The sequence below is a fragment of the Labrus bergylta genome, chromosome 21 (assembly GCF_963930695.1).
Source record: "Labrus bergylta chromosome 21, fLabBer1.1, whole genome shotgun sequence".
Lineage (NCBI taxonomy): Eukaryota > Metazoa > Chordata > Actinopteri > Labriformes > Labridae > Labrus > Labrus bergylta.
The window spans coordinates 8,905,104-8,929,281 of NC_089215.1; the positions used below are offsets into that span (position 1 = coordinate 8,905,104).

At 40.4% G+C, this 24,178-nt stretch overlaps 2 protein-coding genes across 4 annotated transcripts in view; both read left to right on the forward strand.

Moving 5' to 3' along the window:
- Positions 1 to 318: 318 nt before the first annotated feature.
- Positions 319 to 9,366, forward strand: anxa11b (annexin A11b). Its single transcript, XM_065949487.1, has 15 exons — positions 319 to 476; positions 2,241 to 2,638; positions 2,779 to 2,816; positions 2,981 to 3,124; positions 3,227 to 3,314; positions 3,407 to 3,501; positions 3,640 to 3,753; positions 3,945 to 4,035; positions 4,414 to 4,493; positions 4,651 to 4,707; positions 4,814 to 4,907; positions 5,095 to 5,190; positions 7,473 to 7,531; positions 7,662 to 7,784; positions 7,894 to 9,366. The coding sequence occupies exons 2-15, from the start codon at positions 2,254 to 2,256 to the stop codon at positions 7,951 to 7,953; spliced, it is 1,524 nt and encodes a 507-aa protein (XP_065805559.1). The 5' UTR covers positions 319 to 476; positions 2,241 to 2,253; the 3' UTR covers positions 7,954 to 9,366.
- A 4,091-nt stretch (positions 9,367 to 13,457) lies between these two features.
- The window catches only part of LOC109992979 (disks large homolog 5-like), a 33,811-nt gene continuing 23,090 nt past the window's right edge, over positions 13,458 to 24,178 (forward strand). For 2 of the 3 annotated variants that reach the window (XM_065949669.1, XM_029279687.2), the window contains exons 1-5: positions 13,458 to 14,227; positions 20,251 to 20,319; positions 21,060 to 21,228; positions 21,613 to 21,756; positions 22,986 to 23,169. In XM_065949669.1, the coding sequence (XP_065805741.1) occupies positions 13,930 to 14,227; positions 20,251 to 20,319; positions 21,060 to 21,228; positions 21,613 to 21,756; positions 22,986 to 23,169 (864 nt within the window). In that variant the 5' untranslated portion in view covers positions 13,458 to 13,929. The remainder of the gene's footprint in view (positions 14,228 to 20,250; positions 20,320 to 21,059; positions 21,229 to 21,612; positions 21,757 to 22,985; positions 23,170 to 24,178) is intronic. The other variant, XM_065949670.1, reaches the window with a different exon arrangement.

Genomic DNA, 24,178 nt, shown 5'->3' on the forward strand with positions numbered 1-24,178 from the left:
ATTGAAATGAGGGTCCATATAATACAAATGCAATTATAGCCTACATTATTCATGAAGAAAGATACATTTTTTATAATGCAACAATATTAAAATAATATACTTTAAAAACGTATTTTAATTGGGTTTTTTTTTTAATAAAAAATGTACTGTTGTTGTTTTTCTAAAGTTAAACAACAGATACTACACATGACAGTGTTGTTGCCGTTTTTTAACACTGGGAAGGATTCTCACTGCAGACAAATACCCCAGGGGTGGAAAATAACTAACACAAGCACAACCCGATGAGTCAACATCACCCTGTCTCTTTCTCTTTCTCTCTCTCTCTCTCTCTCTCTCTGCTGTTTATAATAAACGACCAAAGGTTATGGTGACTGCAGGACGGAAACAATGTTTAGGGCCCACCCACCTCCGGACTACTCTCGCTGCTTCCCTCCGCTGCTCGTCTCTTCCTTGTTCTGAAGTCCCGTGTCTGAAAAGTAAGTAACCCAAATCTTTTGTTGTTTGTTTTGGACTGCAAATAGCCATAAAAACACCACTACTAGCGTTACAGGCGAATACGAGTACATGGAAGTATTTCCTAAATTAAAATAATCTCCCGGTGTTTGCTGGCTTGTCTTCCTGCGTGTGGAATGTAGGAAATTAGCCTCGCCCAATTAAACAGACACAGTCGGTCCGTAGAGCTGTTTTAAGGGTAACGCTGATCGACAGCAACAAACGAAATGCTTCAATAATGTTTAAAGTTTGATGTTGTTTACTGACACTTCGTCTCCCTCAATGTTCAGACTTGACGCTTGATGCTTCACACCTTCCCTTGATAGTGTTATGTAACGTTAACGGACCGCTGGGTCTATGCTGCGCTTGGATGCAAAGAAGATAACAATTTAGCATTAGCTTGGCTTGCTTGTACATGTGTGTATATATATATATATATATATATGGATTCACTACCCCGGTTAAGCAATTTACTACACAGATTTAGTAGTAGGCCCCAAATCTCAACGTTACAGCAAGATCGCTAGTTGTGAAAACACAGGCCCATGATGCTGAAACTCTGATTAGGAGGATCAGCTGCTTTCAAAAGCCCTCGGAAATTAAGTAGGAGGTCTAAATGTGTACAAGGTCGCGCTGTAAAGTGTTTACAATCCGCACGTCAGTAGCTATCTGTTGCATCCTGATGTATATGAGTGATGGATTCGCATTTTTTTTCCCCCCCTCCCTACTCTTTTCTCATCAAATCACTTGGTCACAAATGTGGGCGTAGTGGAAGTGGTGGTAAATTACGACAAGACTTGAAAGCCTCACGAGTGTTTCCAAGGGTTCAATGAAGAATGCTGGAAACTGACAGGGGAGTGTTACCATACAAAACGCCCTTCAGCTTTGACAGTGTTTTTGTGTGAGTGATTCCGTTCAAAGAGCCCAATGAGGCATCTTTAAAGTTACATCTGAACTTTTGCTTAAAATGAACTCAATCACCTTGGATTTTAAAATGTTTTTTTTACTGCCAAATATTCTGCATATTCTGCATACACCAAATATCCTGCTACTTAGCATTCAGGTACCTGTAGTCACTGAATTTTCCCAGTCCCTACTTTCTTGTTTGCATGCAAACAAAGCAAAAATAATTGCGACCAACCACTGCCATACCTGCTCCTGAGCTAACACAGGAAGTGTGTGTGTGTGTGTGTGTGTGTGTGTGTGTGTGTGTGTGTGTGTGTGTGTGTGTGTGTGTGTCTGTCTCAAGAAAAAAAAAAAAAGAAGGAACTCTCTATACAAAATGATGGTCATGCTCTGTCCCCATCATATCGAAAGAAGATGTAAGTGTTGTGGTGGATTTGTCATAACAGACATGAGGTTAAACAGCCTACGTGGTTTTACCTGAAAGAAACTCAAGTGAGGTAAATTGAAGTAGTTGTGGGTACAGAGTCAAGTGTTTTATCAGGATGGTTTGTTCTAGTATAGATTGTTTATGCGTTTTATAAGCCACCAAGAAAAAACCCAGACTAGATTATGTTATTTCAAAAACATTAGTAGTGTAGTAGCAGTAATCACCATGGTGACCATTGAAATGTAATCATCATCAACATATTACTGGATTCTATGCTACTGCAAAGAACTACCACTAGAGCAAGGACTAGTTGGTGGTTAATGTAAATGAAAAGAGGGCTCCCCCAGCGAGTCCTGCAGTCCTAAAGAGTCTGCATATACATCAATAACAAGCGACAACATTCATTCACCTCCAGGTCCTAATTAAAGATGAGCTACCCAGGATACCCTCCTCAGTCAGGCGGATACCCCCCACAGGCAGGGGGCTACCCACCTCAGCCGGGTGCGTACCCACCTCAGGCTGGAGGATACCCTCCCGCAGCAGGCGGTTACCCACCAGCAGCCGGCGGCGGCGGCTACCCTCCTGCAGCAGGCGGCTACCCCCCACAGGCAGGCGGCTTCCCCCCACAGGCAGGCGGCTACCCCCCTCAGGCAGGAGGATACCCACCCCAGGCTGGAGGATACCCTCCCGCAGCAGGCGGTTACCCACCAGCAGCAGGGGGCTACCCTCCCCAGGCTGGTGGCTACCCTGCTCCAGCTGGAGGCTTCCCTCCGCAGGCTGGAGCAGGAGGCTATCCCTCCCAGCAGCCAGCAGGTGAGGCTCAAAGAGGATGTTTTGAGGCTGTACGGTTCACATACAGAATATTTCCTTAGATGTACTTTTTGTGAAATACATTATATTCTTACAACAAACTAAACATTTAGTTGATTTTCTTGTCGATATTTGTCTTGCAGCTGGAGGATGGGGAGCAGCACCAGCTGGCTATGGAGCGGTACATTACTTCTTTTCTTGCCTTCACTAATAACATATGGACACACTTAAGCTAAATCTGCTGTTTTAATCACCCTAACTTCACCAGTCCTACTAATGAACCTCATTTACTCTGCATGAAACGTGTAGCCATGCACTTAGTGTACAGCTGTCCTCTTTCTGCAGCCAGGGGGGGCTCCACAGGGATACCCAGGGGGCCCCGCCCCAGGCCAGCCCATGCCAAATTACCCCGGAGCCCCTGCGACTAACCCCTCCATGCCTGGGTATGGAAGTGGAGTTCCATCCAACCCTCAGGCACCTGCCATTCATGTAAGAAGCGTTTGTCGACACAAAAGGATTTCACACATACTGTTAAAGATACATTTCTAACTTTTCAATTGTGTAATGTTTTCATCTTCATTTGATTTCTAGAAAGGTTTCAGGGGTTCAATAAAAGACTTCCCAGGGGCGGATCCACTGAGGGATGTTGAAGTTCTCAGGAAGGCCATGAAGGGTTTTGGTAAGTTAACTGTGTTCTATAAAATAATATAAACCCACCTTACATATTGTCAGTAATCACTGAAGAGCATCATATTTCCTTCCTCTACATAGGTACTGATGAAAGTGCCATAATTGAACTGCTGGGAAATCGTAGCAACAAGCAGAGAGTTCCATTGGTAGCAGCCTATAAAACAACTTATGGAAAGGTGTGTTTAATAATATTCATTTATCTTTTATGTTTGAAATCTAATCTGCCCACTGTTGCCTCGTCCTTAACCTGCAGCACCTCTATCCAGGCTGACATCATGTTTCTTTGTTTCTCTTTTTTTTTTCCCCCCTCCAAGGATTTATTCCACGATCTGAAGTCTGAGCTAACTGGAAACTTTGAGAAGCTGGTCTTAGCCATGCTGAAGAGCCCCTCGCACTTTGATGCGTCTGAGCTCAGAGAGGCTATAAAGGTTGGACGTCTGAGATTTTGTCTCTTAGCACATGCTTTATTTTTGGGTTTGTAGTCCAAACCGCGTTGTGTGACTCATCTTGAAAAAGGAAAATATGGGAAAGAGAAAGAAAGCCTGACAAGTTGAGACCTGTTTTCGTAGCAGTTTGTATCTTGCCATGCCTTACCCAAGGTTCCTTTGTTACCCACCAGGGTGCAGGAACTGATGAAGCCTGTCTGATTGAGATTCTGTCATCCCGCTCCAATGATGAGATACGTGAAATCACAAAAATCTACAAAGCAGGTGGGTTGTGATTTTGATATTTTGTATATTTGGATCATTAGTTATATTTGGATCATAAAATGTTTTTGTTAATATGTTTAAATGCTTAAACAACTATCTGAGCTTCTAAAACAGGTTTCTAGACATACAGTAGAGCTTGTATTTGAGGAGCTTACTTTGAGAAATATGCTGTGTATTTATTCAAATCCTTTAAACACAGGCAAATGTTGGTTATAATAGACAAATGCAAGTTCAATCATATGCTCCGATATTATGAGGTAGTGTGACTACCCCTTTATTTGTACTTGGGTGACAGATTGTGGAAAAGAGGTGACTCAATTAAATGTATAGCCGATGCAAACGAGAGCATTTTCCTAAAAAGCCACACCTTCCCTCCAGAGTACGGGAAGAGCCTGGAGGACGCGATCAGCAGCGACACGTCCGGTCACTTCCGCAGACTCCTGATCTCTCTCAGTCAGGTAGCTACTCCCTTTCTTTTTTTATTTTTATTTTTTTATTTTTACCCCTGATTCATAGACTTTCTCACAGTTGATTTCGGTGAATGTAAAGCATCAACATACTGCCACGCCCACATTCTGTATTTTTATGAGCAAGGCATGTCTCCCTCTTTTTTAGGGAAACCGCGACGAAAGGGAGACTGTAGACGTCTCTCTTGCCAAACAGGACGCTCAGGTATCAGCTGAAGTTGATTTACTGTTGTAACATTCTTTCAAATTGAATAAGCACGCCTCATCATGTTGCTTACTTTCTTTAACTTGTGTGTCTACGTGGGCTACAGAAACTGTATGCAGCCGGGGAAAACAAAGTTGGGACGGACGAGTCTCAGTTCAATGCCATCCTGTGTGCTCGCAGCAAGCCTCACCTCAGAGCAGGTGTCTTAATGTCCACATTACTCTAATCATTACGTTTACTTTTATTCCTCCATCTTCTGAACTTGAAGTTTTTCCATTTTCAAATCCCACAAAAGTCAAGTTTTAAGCACATATTTCTTCATGTGTATAATTACATGTCATGATGGTAACAAAATCGCCTGTGGTTCCTGTCCCCCCCCCCCCCCAGTGTTCCACGAGTACCAGCAGATGTGCGGCAGAGAAATGGAGAAGAGCATCTGCAGGGAAATGTCTGGGAATGTTGAGTCTGGCATGGTGGCTGTGGGTATGTTCCTTGGGTCTCTTTTTCCAAACCTAAACCAAACTGAAGCGTCTTTCCAAGCACATGTCGAAGTTTAAAATACATACTGAAGTGTCTCATCAAACACTTTTCTGGAAGTAGTTATAAAAATGTGTTGCAGATGCCACCAGGCCGTTTGACCCTACATACCTTTTGATACTTGTTTTCTTTTTTTTGGTTGTTGATATTTTTGCGACATTTTATGCCTTTTATTTTGATAGGACAGTGAAGCGAGATAGGATATATTGGGCGAAGAGAGCTGGGAGCAAATGAAACCGCAAATGTTGAGGGTAGGATTGAACCTGTGCACCGGTGCACTCTAACCGCCAAGGATGAACCGGCACACCTCTTGTAATATTTAACGGTTGATCTGAAGCATAATTATATCCAATGAATGAATGACAGAGTTTTCTGAATGGGTCCGTTTAAAAGTAGAACATTGTATGTTGTTATAACCGCAGTAGTCAGTGTTCTTTATATCAGTGGTGGACTGATATGGTTTTATGAAAAGGTATCTGGGTCAGACTGATAAACACAGAATGACAGTTATTGTAGTTAATAATGTTGCTGCACTAGTGCCATCAAAGTTTGTGCAGGTGTGAATCTAGGTCACAGACCAACAGTTCGTGTAAGTGATTCCTAACAGGATACTTCTAAAGCATTTGGCATCCGGTTAAAGGCAACCATTTTTTTTGGGGGGGGGGGTCAGTGAAGCACCAAATGTTATATCTCAATTTAAGATGAGCAAAAATCAGATGAAGAAGTGGTGGTGGGCGATATAACGATCTTAGATCATGAAGGATTTTAACTTGCTGACGATCTGCCAAAGCAGGGAGATCGTAGAACCGGGCTAATGTGTTTATTCTATCATGCTGCAGTTTATGCTCCGACACAGACGCGTCTCCCCCTCTTTTGCTCCGCAGGGGTGAAAACGAAACTTAAAAGTAAAGTCCGCAAAAACAACTCCATATCGGTTACATGCAACTGTTCTGATATTTTTCCAAAACGACCGTTGAGATTAGCCTACATGACAGATAGCGAGCTGGAGAGACGTTAACAGTCACAGTCAGACAGAGAGGAGCTCAGACAGTCAGTGATGAGAGATATAACCCTGGTGTTTAAAATGTTGCTGTCGGGGGTTTTCTGATCTCTCTCAGTTTTTAAAAAATCATCCTCTCCACCCGAAGCTCACCTGTTAATAATGTGATAGCGGAACCTATAGGGATTATACTAAACGACGTTACAAAGCAGCAGGCAGGTGAGAGTGAGTAACCATGGTGACTGTCTGTCTGTCTATCAACAATGTCCCGCTCCCTTTATGAATTAAACTCTTCTGTCATTAAAACTTACTTTGATCATGTGTCACAGAATGAACACATTCTGTATTATGTTTGATTATATATAAACTAAAGTTAGTCCAATGATGTCATAAAAAACAACAAAGGCTGCAGAGCCTGTATGAAGCTCCAGCTGTAGGAACTCTGCAGGACTAAAACAGAACAGAAACACAAGAACTTGAAGTCTACATGTTTTTAAATTAATGCATCGCTGCGTGAAAATGTTCCTGATGAACATAAAAAGAGGACACATAACTAAATCATAATTTCAAAGTGGTGAGGAAAACCTTCAAATTGTTCATAAATATTGATCAAATTGAGGGGAAAGACATTTCTGTTGCTAAAGATGTTCTGGCTGAGAGGCCTCCAGACCTCCTACAAAGATGTTTTCTCTAATAGACTAAACTTGTCAGCTCAGGTTTTGTGCATTTAAAAACATTATACAGGGAAATAAGTTTGGTTGAACTGGTCAGTAACTTACAAATTTGTCTAAAGAACAGTATGAAAACAAATTGTGATAAGATCGTGATTTTGCCCCAAAAAAATCGTGATATGATATTTTTCCCATATCGCCCACCTCTATGAAGAAGCTTAGTTTGAGTGGTACAATACTCATATTGGGTGTGTTAGAAAGTCAAAGTAGCAATTAAACTACTGAAGGGGAATTTTTTTTTTTTGTCGTTGTTGCCATAATAGTGTTTACAAAAAAAAAATCATATATGACACTACAGCAACCTCTCTGTCTGTAGTATAGTTATAATTCAAATGTTCATTACTGTCTAATGCTTCAAGACATCAGCTAGTGTTATCATTAACCTCTTGACAGTGTCTCTTCGCCCCTTTTAAGTAATGCAGATCAGCAACATTGGACTGATTTTGCACCGTCTCACCACACTTATCCGTTAACATGTGCTCTTTTTTTCCCCCCAGTGAAATGCATCAAGAACACCCCTGCCTACTTTGCAGAAAGGCTGCACAAGGCCATGCAGGTAAACGTCACGTCTCATTCTGATTATCACTGCTGCTGTGCTGTGTATATAAAGGTTTTTAGTGGAGGTACAGGGTTGAATATTTCACCACAGCTGTCACTGAGGTGTCATGTTTTTGATGTGTTGACAGGGAGCGGGGACCAAGGACACCACCCTCATCCGCATCATGGTGTCCCGCTCTGAGAAAGACATGTTGGACATCAGACAGGCGTATATGCAGACTTATGGGAAATCTCTGTACACTCACATCTCAGTAAGTCCCACTCAAACCCGTGTGACCACATCTTATTTTCCTCTTTATATGATCCATTTATGGGAATACTTTGAAATGTTTACTGATGATCTTCTGCTTCGTTTGTCAGGGTGATACCTCCGGGGACTACAAGAAGCTGCTGCTGAAGCTGTGTGGAGGTAGCGATTAGAAAGGAAGCTACCACTTCATCCGGACACAACGTACGTCCTCACTGAAACAACGTTATAGGACTTATGATGCATGCTGTTTAACATCACGACTGTCAATCATTATTATGATTTTTGTATTCTCTTCCGTCACATTGGATGATATTTTTGTTGCTACAATGTGTAAATGTAGATGATTGTCAAATAGTCAATATATATTAATATGAATATTTTTTAAGGACGTAGTAGCTTTATCATTAGGGGGTAAAAAGTAGGGTCCTAAAGAAAATAGTGGGTGTCAAAAATTTTCACACACAACTATTCTAAATGGTGACTATATTGTAGAATACTATTAATAATATCAAACTAATGTCTGATTTATTTCAAGAAAACTGTTATAGGAACAGTATAATTAACACAGTAAAAAAATAAAATGCAGAAGAAGAACCAGTGTCTCATTTACCTTATACATAAATTAATTTCATGAGGAAACAGTTAGCAAATAACTGCACACATGTAGTGTTTCTCTTTTCTGGAGGTAAAGTTAACCTTCATGTCAAGCATTTCAACTGTACATGTTTATATCAGAGCCCTTGAAAGAGAGTTGCAACATCTCCATTCACGGCAATGGATGTTTTTGGTTTTTTTACAGAAATGACGGCTCAACTAATTTCTGCTCAACTCACTAATCTTTAAATATTAGCAAATTTACATTTGAAAAAATGTTTATATTTATGGAATATATATATATCTTTATATGTTATATTATATACATATTACAGTGTGCTGTATAAATATTGTAAATCAATGCAGTTATTGACTACAAATTACCGAAATTCGCAGTTCTGTCACTCTTAATAATGGATTTGAATTTCCCGCTAATAACTTCCAGGAACTATCTGAAGTCTACATGAATCACGTGTCAGTCAAGCATTTTGAACTTCTGTTGTTGTAACTCTCCCTTTAAGGGCTCTGGTTTATAGCATATACTTAAGTGTTGTGAAGATAATACACAACTTCTAACCAATGATGCATGCCTTATTCTCATGTCGAGTACACATGATCATTTATTGCTTGTTTGTCATAATTAAATTAATTTCTTGAATGTAAAAAAAATATATATCTAGAAAAGGCATTTCTTTATCTTTAAGTCTCAATGTTGAATAAGAAGACATTTAATTGCATGCAATTCTATGCAAACTTCACTTAGCATCAGCTTTGCAAAGCTTTTAATCTGGAATACGTAGGCCTTTCGATATACAGTACAGTGCTTAGTATTTACAGACAATGTTGCCTTTTTTTCATGAATGTTCAGAAGCCAAAGCTTTAACACAGATCATATTGTGCCTTTCTCTCAGGGCTGCTGTGTAATTCTGTCCCCAGCTAGTTTCCCTTGCACTGTGGTTTATTATATAAACAATCAATAATTAACTTTGTATGGGTGCAGTACTGTTTTTTTTTTTTTTAAACATATTTTGGTTGTCAATCATCTGTTTACAATCACTCCAGTGTCCTTCACTGGTTTGTGCATGTTGCTGCCAGCAGAGGGCACTGTGCTCACATGAAGGATCATCTCCAATGTCTGTATGATAGGTTTTTTTCCCCCCTGCTGACTTTAAAAGTTAAAACGTTAGACGAAATATCTTTTGCACTAACTCCTCTTTGCAATCATCCTTGTAACATGATAAATGTAGAAATCAAATGGATGTATTTTCAGTTTGGCCATGGGATGGTCCCAGTCTCCTATAACTAACAAACAAACATTTCTTGTTTCAATAAAAAATTAAAAAAAACACACATTTTGGCACATCTGGATTGTCTTTGTGCAGTGGAATCGTGTGATTTGCATGAAACATTGTCTGTGGATTTTGTGCTCTGAGCTTGCACACAATGAGCAATTTGCATTTCAAAGGCAGCCTCATTTTCACTACCTTGGTCTGGATTACGACTGAGTCAAACCCCCCCCCCCCCCCCCCCCCCCCCCTTTATACTCTGAGCATCACAGGCTGCACGTTCTGTTAAAAGGTGCGAATAATGTGGCTTACATAAGTGATGTCTGTCTGTGTGTGTGTGTGCTTTGCTGAATAATGTGAGAGGGGGAGAAAAATGCCCAGGTTTGATACGGCACAGAGAGCTTTTCTCAGGCTATAAATACTGTCCATACTGGAGACACGTGTGTGTCCTAAAGTCTTTGGCTGGCCTCAAAGTGCAGCCTCAGAGGGAGACAAATGACTTCAGAGAGCCTCGCTTCTTCTTCACCTTTTCACTACACACTCAAAATAAAAAGCTCCCAGTAGCCGGAGAACAAAAAAAGGATGAATATTTTATGTTGGTATTTGTGTATTTTCTCTCCAGTCGAGACCGTTTGCTGTGATACCTCCTGGTATATAGGTCAAAAGAAAAAAAAAAATCAGGAGGGGCTTCCATTTGGCTTTTACTTTTAGAGACAAAACAGAACACTTCCCCTGATTCTGATTTCTAGAAAAGGTGCTTCAATTATTCATGTGATGGAAGGCTGCGGCACTCTTGTCTGGGACGTGATCACACTATGATGCACACACATGAAGCAATGCAATGTTTTATTGGAATTGTGTAGACACGCGAGCATAAGAGTGCTTTTGCACCATCATTGTTGATATATACTCACATTTGCACACTGTTTGAGCCCCTCCTTTTAACTACATTTTTAAAAGATTTTGATCAGAATTTTGGTATTTAAAGCAAGAAAATGTTCCCCCAAATACTTTATATTTGGTCCAACCAAAGAATAGGATCAAATAACTGTTATATGGGTTTCTATTTATACATGGATGCCAAATAACTCATGTTTTATTAGGAGGTTTAAAGGAAACTTCAGGTGTAAAATTATTTTTATTTACACAATTGAAAACCAACCCTTAGTCTACTAAAGTCTGGATGAAAAATGACATTCTGTGAGTCTGTAGAGATTAATCCACAGTTTACCTCTATTCATATCTCTATCATGTGCCTCTAACGTTACATTTTACAGACAATCACTATAAGTATAAGTATCGACCAAATTGTTGATTTGCGGTGGATTTTCTCCAGCTGTCCAATGAGGATTCTGCAGTTAAGTGACATTTGGTTGCCAGAAACATAATCCCGCTTTAAACTTCATGAGTGCATATAAGCAAATTACAAACCCCGAGGATTAGATAGACAACACATAATGAGATGTTGCAGCAGATATCATTATCCAGCTGTGTAGAGCTGCAGAGGGATGCAGGTTCATCCTTGCATATTTGATAAAATATGAATATAAAACCCATCCGAGCGTCCTCTTTGATTTGTGTTTGCAGTCTGAGTGAGCAGGCTCCAACAGACTACAACACTACAAATGGCTTTCACATAATGTATTCACTGCAGAACAACTGCGGGAGTTTAAAGTTTGAAGAGTTTAGGAGCCTCACAAATAAGTGGTGTGATTGAGTCAGGAATTTACATAATTTCAAAACATTCCACCTTTTTCCTGCACGAAAAAAAAATAAAGAGTTGAGTTGTTATATAACCACTGACATTGTTAAATCTGTGCTAAACTTAAGTGTAGGAATGTAAAGGCACAATGTGTACTTTTTAAGCTTTAAAGCCAGGCAACACACACGCAGAGACGCCTCTGAATAATACACAGCACTGTCAGCAATTATCACAAATGAGCTCCAAGGAGATTTCTTAATCCAGCATCTCTGCAGTTCAGCTTTATTATTGAGGCTATACAGATAATCACATATAGGCAGTCTTTATATAGGATGTCATTGCAGTATTTGTTTCTTAAGGATATCAACCTTATATGACGTCTACCTCCTCTGAGATCTCATGGATTATGTGGAGCAGAAGAAAGCTCTGAGAGCATCTGTGGCAGATGTGTCACAGGACAATTCAGATGAGGGACAGGCAGCTATATGATCCTGAGGTCGAATCATGAAATAAAGCTTCAACACTGGATTTACCTACAAATGAAACTCAAGCCTGAGGAAGCACATAATACATGTGCGGTATCAAGCATGGATTCAGTGAACAAACAAAGCTTCGGGAAGCAAAGCCCCAAATCAATATTAATAATAAACAATGCTGTAGTTTTAAAACTGTTACAGTAATAAAATGGTTAGTTCTATTTCTCCACCATGGGATGGCCTAATGAAACAAACTTCAACATGTAACATGATACAATAAGTGCCATATACATTCACTTCCTTATACTGAGCTGAAATATGTAATGAGTCACAACCAATAAACAAACTGTAAGTACATTTTCTGTATTAGGAATGTCCTGCTGCAAATAAAGAGGAACAAACATTATAAAGTGATGTTTGCAAACAAAGTTTTTCAAAAGCCTCAAGGTATATTGACTTGGAAGCCGATTTTTTAACTTTTAGTCCCCTACGGCAGCATGTTTTCCGATTGTTGCCTCTCATAAGGCTTCAATCAAGTATTTTGAAGGGAAGGAACAGAGAAGCGTCAGTATTATTTTGTGTATCTGCGTTTTGACGACTAGAGTCCTGACCTAATTGTTGGAAACCACCATTTCCCACAGTATGATACAATCTATGAGACCTTGCACATTTTTAATTTACATTTTTTACGTCCCTGAGGTAAGCTGAAAAATAACATGTTTAAATTTAAATGTTATACATTTTAGACTTTTAGACTACACAAAAAGATTATCTCTCAACTGGCTATGTTTTTCTGTATTCGCTGTATGTGTTGCAACTGGGTAAGGGTCCCTTTTAGACTAGATAGATAGGTAAGATAGATAGATCTTTATTGACATTGCATGTTTTACAAATGTTATACAAACCTCGCTCATTTAATTTAGACGTGGGAACGATATGCCATGCAATTAGCAGACACATGTACAATGAAGTTGTACTGAGCAAGTAACTACATTGGACAAGAGACATTCCATGTCTGTAATATAAATCAGAACAGCTCTGAGACTTTAATCAACAGCCTATGTATCAAGGGTAGGCTACTAAACATGCCTATAGGCCTTCTCTAAATGAAGGTTAAAGAAACCGTTGTTGACTTTTTCATAGGGAATGTTGCACCACAAAGATACACACATGTATGAACTGAAACATGTAGACATGAAAAGTGTTCATGTGATACTTTGCTACATTTCACTTCCAGACAAGTAAAAAAAAAAAAAAAGCCTATATTTGTGGATCCAGTGAGTTAAATGAGTAGGCTCAATTATAGACATAAAAAAAAAAAACTACCAGTAGCCTACTGCATGAAAGCAATATCGCACTATGGGCCGTGCTGTTGCAGCTTAATATCCACACAGCACTTGGCCACAAACACAGAGTTGATACTAGGCTGCAGCACTTCCCTTGTTTCGTTATTGTTTCATATGGTCTAGTCTGAACTGAGATAAATGAAGTGTTGCACTGATGGGATACTTCAGTGGCGCTATGGGAACCAGGTGCATGTACAAAAACAAAGCCCCGCCTCCTTTTACCTTAAATGTCCATTGCGCGGATACATGATTGGCACAGAGCTACAGCTGCTCGAGCGGTGAGACATGGCGGAGTTTGTAGTCTGACAGAAGGAGGCTCTCTGGGAGTTTGTAACACTTTTTGAACATGTCGGAAAAAAACTTGATTTCGGGATCCACAAAGCCTTCGTAACGTGCGCAGAGCGAAACTTAAAGAGGCAGGGACGTGTTTTTTTTTTTTTTTTTGTGTGTGTATGTCGGGAAGCACGGAGCGGTGGCTGGGAAAATGTGTTGTCATCTTCGTGCAGTCAACAGCCTTGGGCAACAAATATGGCTACTTCTAGTGTATCCTTCGATTCGGGTCGAAAACCGTCCCAACTGGGTCGAGCAGGATAGTTTCGGGGAGTCGCCACAGTTGTAGGAAGTGACTACCAGAAAGATTAAAGAAGCTGGATTCGTCCCAAGGCTGGTTTTAGAGCGACGTGAGAGAGGAGGGAGGGAGGGAGGGGGTGAAGAAGAAGAAGAAGAAGGAGAAGGAGAAGAGATGGAGCCCAAGCATAAAGAGTTGTTAGAGAAATGTTCCCAGAACTTGGTGGAGTCGATAACAGATGCGGACCGACTTGTGGATGTTTTGGCTCACTGTGGGACCCTGAGCCAGTCCGAGCGCTTTGAGCTGGGACACAACTGCTCCTCGAACTCGGAGAAAGTGGACCTCCTTCTGAAGCTACTGATGAGCAAGGACAGAGACCATTTCGCAGAGTTTTGCTCGGCTCTGGAGAAGACTCACCCTCACCTGCACTCTGCGCTGCTGAACGGCGTCGGACCGGTGGATCACACGACCGGTAAGCAGACGCAAAACTAGAGTTTGCAACTTGTTTTTATTTGATCTTAACAAATAGGCAAGGTATAGAGAACTGTGCAACCACTATAGCATCATTAAACTGATGTTGCCTACAGTGCTTTATGACTAATGCCCTTTTGTTTTGGTTCTGATCCAGAGTTCGATCCCGAATTATCTAACTTACATTAGAGGTATTGACCATATGACAACTTGATGAAGGGCATGCTGACTTTTCCTTTGGGCAAGAATACACAGAGAGAGAGAGAGAGAGAGAGGGCTTCACGATCATGTGACCTGATGCTTATTTACACTCACACTACTGTGCTTGTTTCCTCTGCCATGTCACTAAAAAGCACAGCCTGCCAGCTCTTTGTGAAAGCATTTAATGGACCCAAAAAAGATCCAGACAATCAATGTAGTGATAGCAGGGGAAGGGTGAGAGTGTTTCAATCAATAAACCACTGTCGAAAGTGAAAATGAATGCGTGAAGAATCAAAAGTTGTGCAGTGACTTCTACTTTACAACGATCCTGCAGGGAGCCATGTGTCATCAATGGCTTGGTGCAAAACCGAAGTTAACTTGATTTGATAAATGAAGCAGTAAGAACAATCACACATTTGCAGTCACATTCCTTTATAATCGAGCAGCTGGAATAGGAAATGTCTTGACTGACTTAATCATAAATATGTTATAGGCTAGCCTATCTTTTTTTTTTTTTTTTTTTTTTTTAAAAGCCATGTATTAATATGTAGGCTATTGAACCTCTAATGTGTCAGCTCCTGTTTGTCCTGAGAGAACACCAAAATCATGAAATATTAATTTCCCAAGAAAAAGAGAACGCCTCAATATCCAAATGTTGAAAAAGAAAAAATGTATCAGCGACACATGTTGTCATTAAATAGAGAAATAATGTCAAATTTGTGTAACACAACAGTGAAACAAATTCCACACCATAGCATTGGGGTTGTCATGACGATTGCAGAAGTTTAAACTTTGATAGGAGACTAGTGAAGCTGAAATGATGTCGACACCTGCACAAATAGCGACATTCATTTTTTGATAGTGTCTCCTCCACTGTTACGTTTCTCCATGTGAAAATTAAGACGCTTGTGTAGTTTTAAAACAAATGGTGTTTGTATCAAGTAGAGCCTGTTTCTGAATTAATTATAAAAACATTTGAGGCAAAATCTACAGTTCAATTTACATGAATCAGAATTCTTACTGTACTTATAACACAAGAAGGTCCAATAGTTTACAAAGTGTCACTCATCATTGCATTGCTTTGTTTGAGCAGAAAAAAAATGACTCGGTGACCCTGACATACAACAAATTTGACATTTCCCCCCCCATCCTCATGTAATCTCTTCGATTTTGTTTCCCCACATGAGAACAAGCCCATCTTGTAGTTTTATCCGCTGATAAGATGACACACACAGTCTGCCAACCTCCTGTCTGATTCACTTTAGATGTATCTGATCTTCTCTTCAGTATCTTTCTCTTCCTCACTGTTAAATCCATAAAGCCACAGAACTCAATTTCGTTCTTTCTTGCTTTTTCTCCTTTAAATTCAGCAAAAGTCAGAGAGTTGGTGGTTTCTGTCCCGAAAATAGGTGCTGTTACAGTTAACACAAAAGCTGTCATTCGTATGCAGTATGCAAAGGAAGCAGCCAAAGAAAATGCTTGCTCACTGGTTCATAGTGATTGTTCAGCACCTTTTGCATTTCAAAAGCAATATTTGCATTGCTAGTTACTTTGTAAACTCCTAGATCTCGTGTGATAGTCAAGTGAGTTGAATAGTGAGGTGTTAATTATTTATTTATTCTGTTCTCATTATTTATAAAAGAAATTAAGCTGCACACTGTCTATTTTTTTTTTTTTTTAAACCTTTTCATTTCATGCCACATGAAACAACCGTGCACATAGACTAAAATTGATAACTACTGGATATCTGCTGCTGTTGGACTGATTGTGAATGACTTCGCCGTAGTCTGCAGCTCCCTGTTGGTAGTCACACAGGACTCAAATGGGCTGAGCTGATTTTTTTTTTTTTTTTTTTTGCGACCGGGCGGACAGGTTCCTCCACTGCGCCACCAAGAGAAGGGCCTTTCCCAAGAAAAAGAAGTCGCTTGTGTTTATAAACAATATGCACTGTCAGCAGCATGATGAAGCTGCTCCCCAGACACCAAAAAAGAAAAAAAAAAAAAAAACCCCAGAGGGAGGGAGAGCTGGATCATCTTTGAAATCAAAACAAGGTTAACGAGTGTGAGCTTCATTAGCGAAGCCCAGCAGGAGCTCTGAAATCAAATGTCAACAACACAGACACTAAATGTAGGCTATTGAACCGAACACTTGGCTGCAAGAGTTTCACTGTCATGAATACGATACAGTAGCTAAAAAGGTTTGTATCTCAGTGTTTATGTTTTTTTTTTTTTTTGATTATTCTATACTTTCATAGAACTGTAGCTGCAGGGCTTGACAGAAAGCGCCCTTTGTCTCACCTTTTACTGAAGAACAATAGCATGACGACAGCTCATTAAAAGGGTGTGTATCACAGTTGACGTACTCACTTTGCTGTGATGTGTGGCTGTAAATAAAGAGAGGTTACCTAGCAGGAGAGTGAACTGCTGGTTCTCTCAGCTCACCTTCTATTCTTCATCTTCTCCCTATTAAAAGGGGAGTGTTAATTAAGGGTATCCACCATTTTTTCTGTTACTACAATGTTGTAGTAACAGAAAAAAACAATGTTGTACACATTGTGTACACTTTAATGTAGAATCCAACAGCTATTGAGTTCTCTTACTCCAAGGCTTTATATAAAGTGATGTGTGTCACACAGGAATAATATGTTACTGCAACGTTAACGACTGTACTGTAGTTTATTTGAAGTCTTTATTTCACTATTGTCTCATACATACAATTACATGCCCAGCGTGCATGGGCTTACATGACACCGTGAATTTGGATGTTCCAGGATCAGAGGATAGTAGGTCTATTCATAGAACAGAAAAAGAAAGCAAAGTAAACACTCATTAAACAGTAGTAGGGGTCGTTGTAGTCGTTGTAGGGGTGGGAATCACCAGAGGCCCCACGATATGATATTATCACGATACTTGAGTCACGCTCAATTGCATGACAATCAATTGTGATATATTGTGATTTCACCTTTTTGACTGCACATTATGGCTACAAAATGAAATGAAATCAAGAACTGCTTTGTCAAATAAGAAAAAAAAATCTCAGTCTAGTCATCTCACTTCAGTCTTTTTATTTCTATCCAATGGGAGTCAAGCCCAGAGACTGACCAACACTGTGATCCAAGTAAAACCCTGTAAAAGGCTGCATGCACCTCACAGTCTGAACGTAGTATTTCTGTTTTATTGAACCTAACTGGACACAAACACGTTTGGACGACTGGACTAACGCAGTCATTTATAAAAAGTGAGCTTGTTCAAAATGAATTGTGCAACCTCTTCAGCAATAAATGTTTTAAAAAAAGCACATTTGCTACTTATTGATAAAAACATAGATACTTGCCAGCCACACAAAAGATTGCGATACTGTATCGATTTACCCCCCCACCCACCTCTACTATCTTGTCTTCTTTTGCACACTTTGAGACAAAATTAGCCAGCTTAAACACATCAAACTGAAACAGCCATTCCGTTTTTTTTTCTTCACATCTGTCCACGCCAATATTTCAGGTTTTGCCGAGCTATTTCATGAAACAATAATTATCTTATGTCATCATATTTTGTATATTGCATAAGAAAATGGGATCTGACCTTTTCTTTCACAGTCTGTCCAGCTATTTGAGTCAGTTTTGAAACAATATCCTATATCAGCAGTTAAGGCTTACCGAAACTTGAATCCATAGAAACATCAAGTTCCAAATATCATGCGCTAGATTCTTGTGTAGTTTTGCTTGAAAGTGCCAAAAATGTCTGAAGAAAATGCATGAAAATGATGGAGCTGTGGGATCAATAATTAAATCAATGAATCGTTGTGGGACATGTAGACCATGAAAAGTGTTCCAGCTTTTACACCTAATGTACTGAACTGGCTGTCAAGCTGTCACATCTGAGTGGCTCATTTTTATTGACAGGGCAGAGTTTTCACAGTGCTTCTTATTGATAACCAGTGCAGCAGCAGAGTACCCGATGTGATTTATTTAGTTGTTGATATCGCTCTGTGGTGGTTCTCCTGTTTTTTTTCATCTCTACTACTAACTACAAAATGCTTCCAGAGTGCACCAAATGCTGTGATTTTATGCAAAGAGATCAACCTAAATGAGATATTCAAGTGTTTAGTGTCAGACCGGCAGCCAGCCTCAGGTCACATGACTTCCACGGAGCAGAGACGTGAGCGAGCCATGACACAGTGAACCTTGCCCACTGAGACACTCTCTGCTCAAACAGAGTCATGGGAAACTTAAGCTAGAGCGGGAACAAAGAGAGCTTGATCCATGGGATGCCACGGTTCCTGAGGCACATCAGTCTTTCTTTTTTTTTCTTTTTTTCTTCTTTCAGCCCTTCTCTGGGAAAAAGCAGGGTGAGCCATGTTAGCTGGGTTCCTTCCAGTCTTAATCAAACTCATAGTCTCCTTTTAGTTAGTGGGAGCTCAGCCAGCCAGGGATTGATGTTGAGGACTGAGACGTAAGTAAATAGACTCGTTTGTCATGCTCCCGCTCTGAGTCGAGTGTCGACTTTACATCCGGGCTGAACGTTTGCTGATTTAACTGAACTATAAGCTGCTCATTCCAAGGACAAGTTAGATCTCAGTAAATGTGCACTGCTAGCTGTTTGATAAAGACTGGTGCAGCATGTTTAACATTTTATATACGTCATAATCCCTTTTTTTTCCTTAAATGCTTGAAGAAAAAAAAAAAAGGTACAGGTTAGACTTGTCACAATACCAGTATTTTCAACTTATATATGAAACTAGTAAAAATCGAACAGTACCAATACTGTTTGATTCAACGGCAACCAAATAGAAGTCCCAGGTACCAATTATTGTGTAACAGTTACAAAATATTGCGCCATTTTTTAATTCACGGAAATTGCAAGCAAACTCTTGCCCCTGCCATCGGTGTCTCAGTTTTGTGACAACCTTAGTAATGGCACTCTACATTTGTTGTCCTTTTTTTAGTAGCATGGAAACATTTTCTGCCAAAAAACTCTGGCAATTTATTTTATTTTTCTGATATTTTTGCCGCTATGTGTATTTTAAATCCTTGCCGAATTGACGAAGAATATTAAAGGCCAATACCGACTTTAATAAATCCCGTAATAATTTCCTTTTCTAAAAGTAAAACAATGGATATATTGATGCCTGCATCATCTTTTAGTGACCTCTGACATATTGTAGATTTACGGCGACAACTCTGCAAGAAGCTAACTTCCCTCTAGCCCAATTGAATCCGACTTTGGTAATAACAGCCATTTCAAACTCCTAACTTTGGACTTAACCAGTTTATAATGTTGACCAAATTACTGGTGCCATAAGAATGATAGGAAAGGTGCCAATAATCATAGTTTTTTTGATCATTTTAGGCCTTCAGAATATTTTTCTGAATTATTTAGTTTTACCTGGAGTTAACAGTATTGCACTGACTTTCTCTTTTTTTCCCCCTTACAGTTAATTATGAATCACTGTAGGCTATAAAAGAAGGGGCTTTCACAGGGGGCTGTGTGATGTTGTCAAAGGAGATGAAAGGAGAAGCTCTGAGGCTGCAGCCTCATTGGGGCCCTGGCTGGTCACTATTCAAGCTCCCTGTCCGACTGATAATTAGCCACACTGTGCCGTCAGCCCACAGCAGAGTCAGGGAAAGTCCCACCTTATTCTTCATCCAGCTGGCTTTTTTTCTTTCTTTTTTTTTTTTTTTTTTTGCAGAAAAGCACCAAGCATGTAACCTGAGCCACTGAGCCTTGATGTAGCACACAATACTGAAGATAATCATCTTACTATAATGCAGACATGGTCGAGTACACTCACAGCTGACTTTCATGTTTTTGTTCCCCTTCACAGGATCCACTTACAGCATCTTGTCGACCATGCCGTCCGACTCGGAGAGCAGCAGCTCCCTCAGCAGCTTAGGTGAGTGTGGTGCTCATGGTGGTGCTCAGGTGTAGGAATGTCAACAACAAAAAATCTATTTATACCTGGAAGAAAACAACAACAAATATGTTCGAAGTAATCAACTTTTTAGCACACTCTGCAGAGCCAATTAAGAGTCAGTCGTTGGTGGCAGCTTGTTCAGAGTCTGAGCACATGCAAGTGATTACACAGATGTGAGAAGGATTTAGAAACTTGCTAACCCCCCCCAGACACACACACACACACATACACACATTCATAACCAGACCTGTCTAATGCAGTCTCTGAGGGAGAGAGGATTTGGTCCATGCCACTGAGCGGTAAACAAGACATTAAGTTACATCAGGGGATTTTTCAATATTACATTCACAGGTACTCAAGTGAATAAGAACAATGACTCTGGTAGTTAACGTGGCAAATTATTAAACAGATTTACATTAGGTTTTGAAATAGTGGTCAATGACCAAAACGAATACGAAGAGAATAGTCAAAGTGATTTCTCATCAAAAAACAGTAAATAAATGTGTACATTTTTTTTTTTTAACCAGAAGCTGTAACAAAGATCTCTTATGATTAGTCGGTATGTAGACCAACTGTGTTTAGTCTGACACTTCTGCAAGTTTTCAGTCAAGAAAAAGTAGTTGAGTTCTGTGGAAGCACATTTCAATTTGGCGTTGCCAAACAAACACACAGCAGCTGTGAAGCAGCCCATGCCATCAGTGACATGCTGACTCTCACAGGTACGCCCGGTCAAGCCTCCTCCCCTCCGCCCGCTCATATGGACAGCCACCAGGTGAACGAGAAGATGGAGACGGTCCTGTTCCAGCTGCGGCACGTGACCCGCGAGCGGGACGAGCTCCGTAAACGCCTTGCTCTCTCCTCACCCGGAACCACCTTCGATGACTGCAGGTACTGTTCGGATCTTATGCTCTTGACTCGTCTTTTTTTGTTTTTCTTTACCAAAACAAACATTTACAGAAAGGTGCGGTGATGCCTTGTACACTTACACTGCAGTTATTTTTTGCCTTGTTCAGCTGCTAAAAGCAATGAAAAAAGTAAAACAAGTTGAGCTTGCGTGAGTCTTTCGTGACATGAAATGGTTTTTAAAATGTCTCTACTCTGTAAAACAACGGGCGAGCATGCAAATTTAATGATGCTGCTCTTCTGTTGTGTTCCCAAAAGCACACAGTTTTAGATGATCTTGTTTCTCTCATCATCCCATGTGGCGCCTTAAAACTAAATGTCCATGCATCCCAAGTTTATTCGCCCCCTTCTTTCCTCTCTGCTGAACAGACCAAGCTTAAAAGCGGGCCATGACTACGAGCGTCTGAAGCTGCAGTGCATGAAGGCGATGGCGGACCTGCAGTCCCTGCAGAACCAGCACAGCACCACCCTGAAGAGGTGCGAGGAGGCTGTGAAGAAAGCCGACTTCTACCAGTGAGTGGTAAAGCCCACTACGGGGCTGTTTTTTTTTTTTTTTTGTAAATTTTTTAACAGCCAGCATATTTCTGCTCTGCATTTGCACTCAGCCTGCAGGGTTTGAGCTGCTTTTCAGATCCTCCTCTGACATATTCACAGCAGATTGCATAGAACAGATTTTATTTTTGTCAGAGTTAAAGGGATGAAATCTTTTATAGCTGTCCCAGAAGCTGGCGAGCTAAGCCCTGAAAAAAATCCTTTATCAATTTAATTTCATTCTTTCCAAAAGTTTTTTTATTTATTGTCATCTTAGCAGCATAAATCCTGAGCCGTCTCTTCACACTGAAGGTTAAGAGCAGAGCCGGAATTACTTCTCTTAAAGTAATACCCCTGTGGACTTCATGCCAAAGCATGCTCTGTAATCATCATCATCACGTGAACCCTGTGTGTATGGCACGGCATCTGTGCCATGAGGATAAAGCTACTAACAGGGCATTTGTTGTCCCATGGCCGGTCCATTTGTGTGATTTAATGATGCCATACTGTCTCCAAGTGTAGGGGACCGACATCTGGCTCCAATGCAAACAGACAGAGGACGGATTACTGCCATGTTTAAGCCTCTTCTTCTGCACTCTGTTTGCACCACAGAGAAAGTCTTTAGTTTATTATGGCCCCGTCTGCCTCTTCACTTAGCCACTCACACCAAACGGCATCCTGAATAGAATTAGAATTACATTGTGCTCAAATCAATAAGTCACTTATCACGTAAGCTCACATTAACTGTCACTGATCACAGAGGATTTTATTTGTCCTCACTCTCATTCATGTTTGTTATGTTAGCAGTTAGACAGTGTTACATAACAGGCTTTCTTTACTGAAAATATTAGCATAACGCTAATGAGCATCTTTGAAGTGGCATTAAGACATGAAAATAAGAATAAAGCCCTTTTCGTAGTGAAACTCCACAACAGAAACAAATCTACACTGTTATCAAACCTGAAGACATTCATATTGATTTTGCATCGGTGCAATGTTAGTGTCCCGGTCTATGAATTCACATTGCATTGCAGATTTGCAGAAGCGCGAGGGAGCACGGCACAGTGAGAGCTCCACACACACACACACACAGTCTAACATGAACACACACACACACACACAGTCTAACATGAACACACACACACACACACAGCGCTGCTCTCGCATGCTGGCTCCGCTGATCCCACTTTCCTTGTTTTCCCTCTCTTCAGCACGCTGCAAAGCCGTCTGGTGAGTGAGCAGGCTCAGCTGAAAGAGGAGCTGGAGGCGGTGCGACAGGACAACATCCAGCTGGTCAGAGAGCACAACCATGTGAAGCAGGCCTGCGAGGAGCTGAGGAGGCTGCATGAGGATGACCAGAGGGAGTTGGCTGACATGAGGATGCTGCATCAACAGGTACCCGTGGTGCTGGAAACCCCCACTGTAAATCATGCTTAACCATATTCAGAGTAGAATATATATTTATTCCTAAATATCAGGTTTCTTTGGCGATCCTATCATGTGGAAGTTGATATTTGAGACATAAATTCAATGTGTCTCTCTTTTCCTGACCATTATTTTCCAAGATAACATCATTCAGAGAAATGGGCGAGCTCGTTTTCCTGAGTCTTCATGGATCAAAACATTTCTGCAAATGACCTAACCTGTTCCTCGTACGGTCTCTCTCTCTGACATGCAGTCAGAAGGTCGGATCATTACATTTTTACGACACAACAGCGGGGGAGGACTGACATGTCTCTTTGATGGGAAAAGTAAATACTTCTTGTCCTCAGAGCTCATGTTGTCATAAAACAAAACACGTGTTCAGCATCATTCAAATTAGTAAACAAATGAGGTTGGTGATGTCAGTCCGAGTCAACATGGATTGTATACTTGATGCAAGAGAGAGTACATACTGAATGATAGTATGTAAGTATAACTTCATCTGGAAAAATGTGTATTGATCTGGGTTAGTGGTAGGTCTACTTCCGAGGTTTGAACCAGACAAAAGTAAAGAGTTTAAGAAGCTAATATGGTGGATTTTATTTATTGCAGTTTTAAGAAATATTACAAAACAAACAAAAAAGTCTCGTCGTGTAACATCTTTTTGGGGATGAGTGTGTTGTCATTTCAGATTTGTCTGTCGAGTCTTAAGAGTGGCAAAAGATGTTCCCTCTGTTTATTTATATGGTGTTATACAACAAACTTAACGATGCAATATTATAAATGTATGCAATAGGCTTAATGTACCGTACAAAGATTTGCACACATGAGCTGACGTGACTGTAACTGGAGCTGAAGACCGTCAGGATTTCTTACTGGTTGCTTTTGTTTGTTTGTTTTCGTCATGTTTGTGTTTTCTGACCAGATAGACGATGGTCACTTCTTCAACAGTTCCTGTAATCAAAAAAAAAGGGGTTTTTCA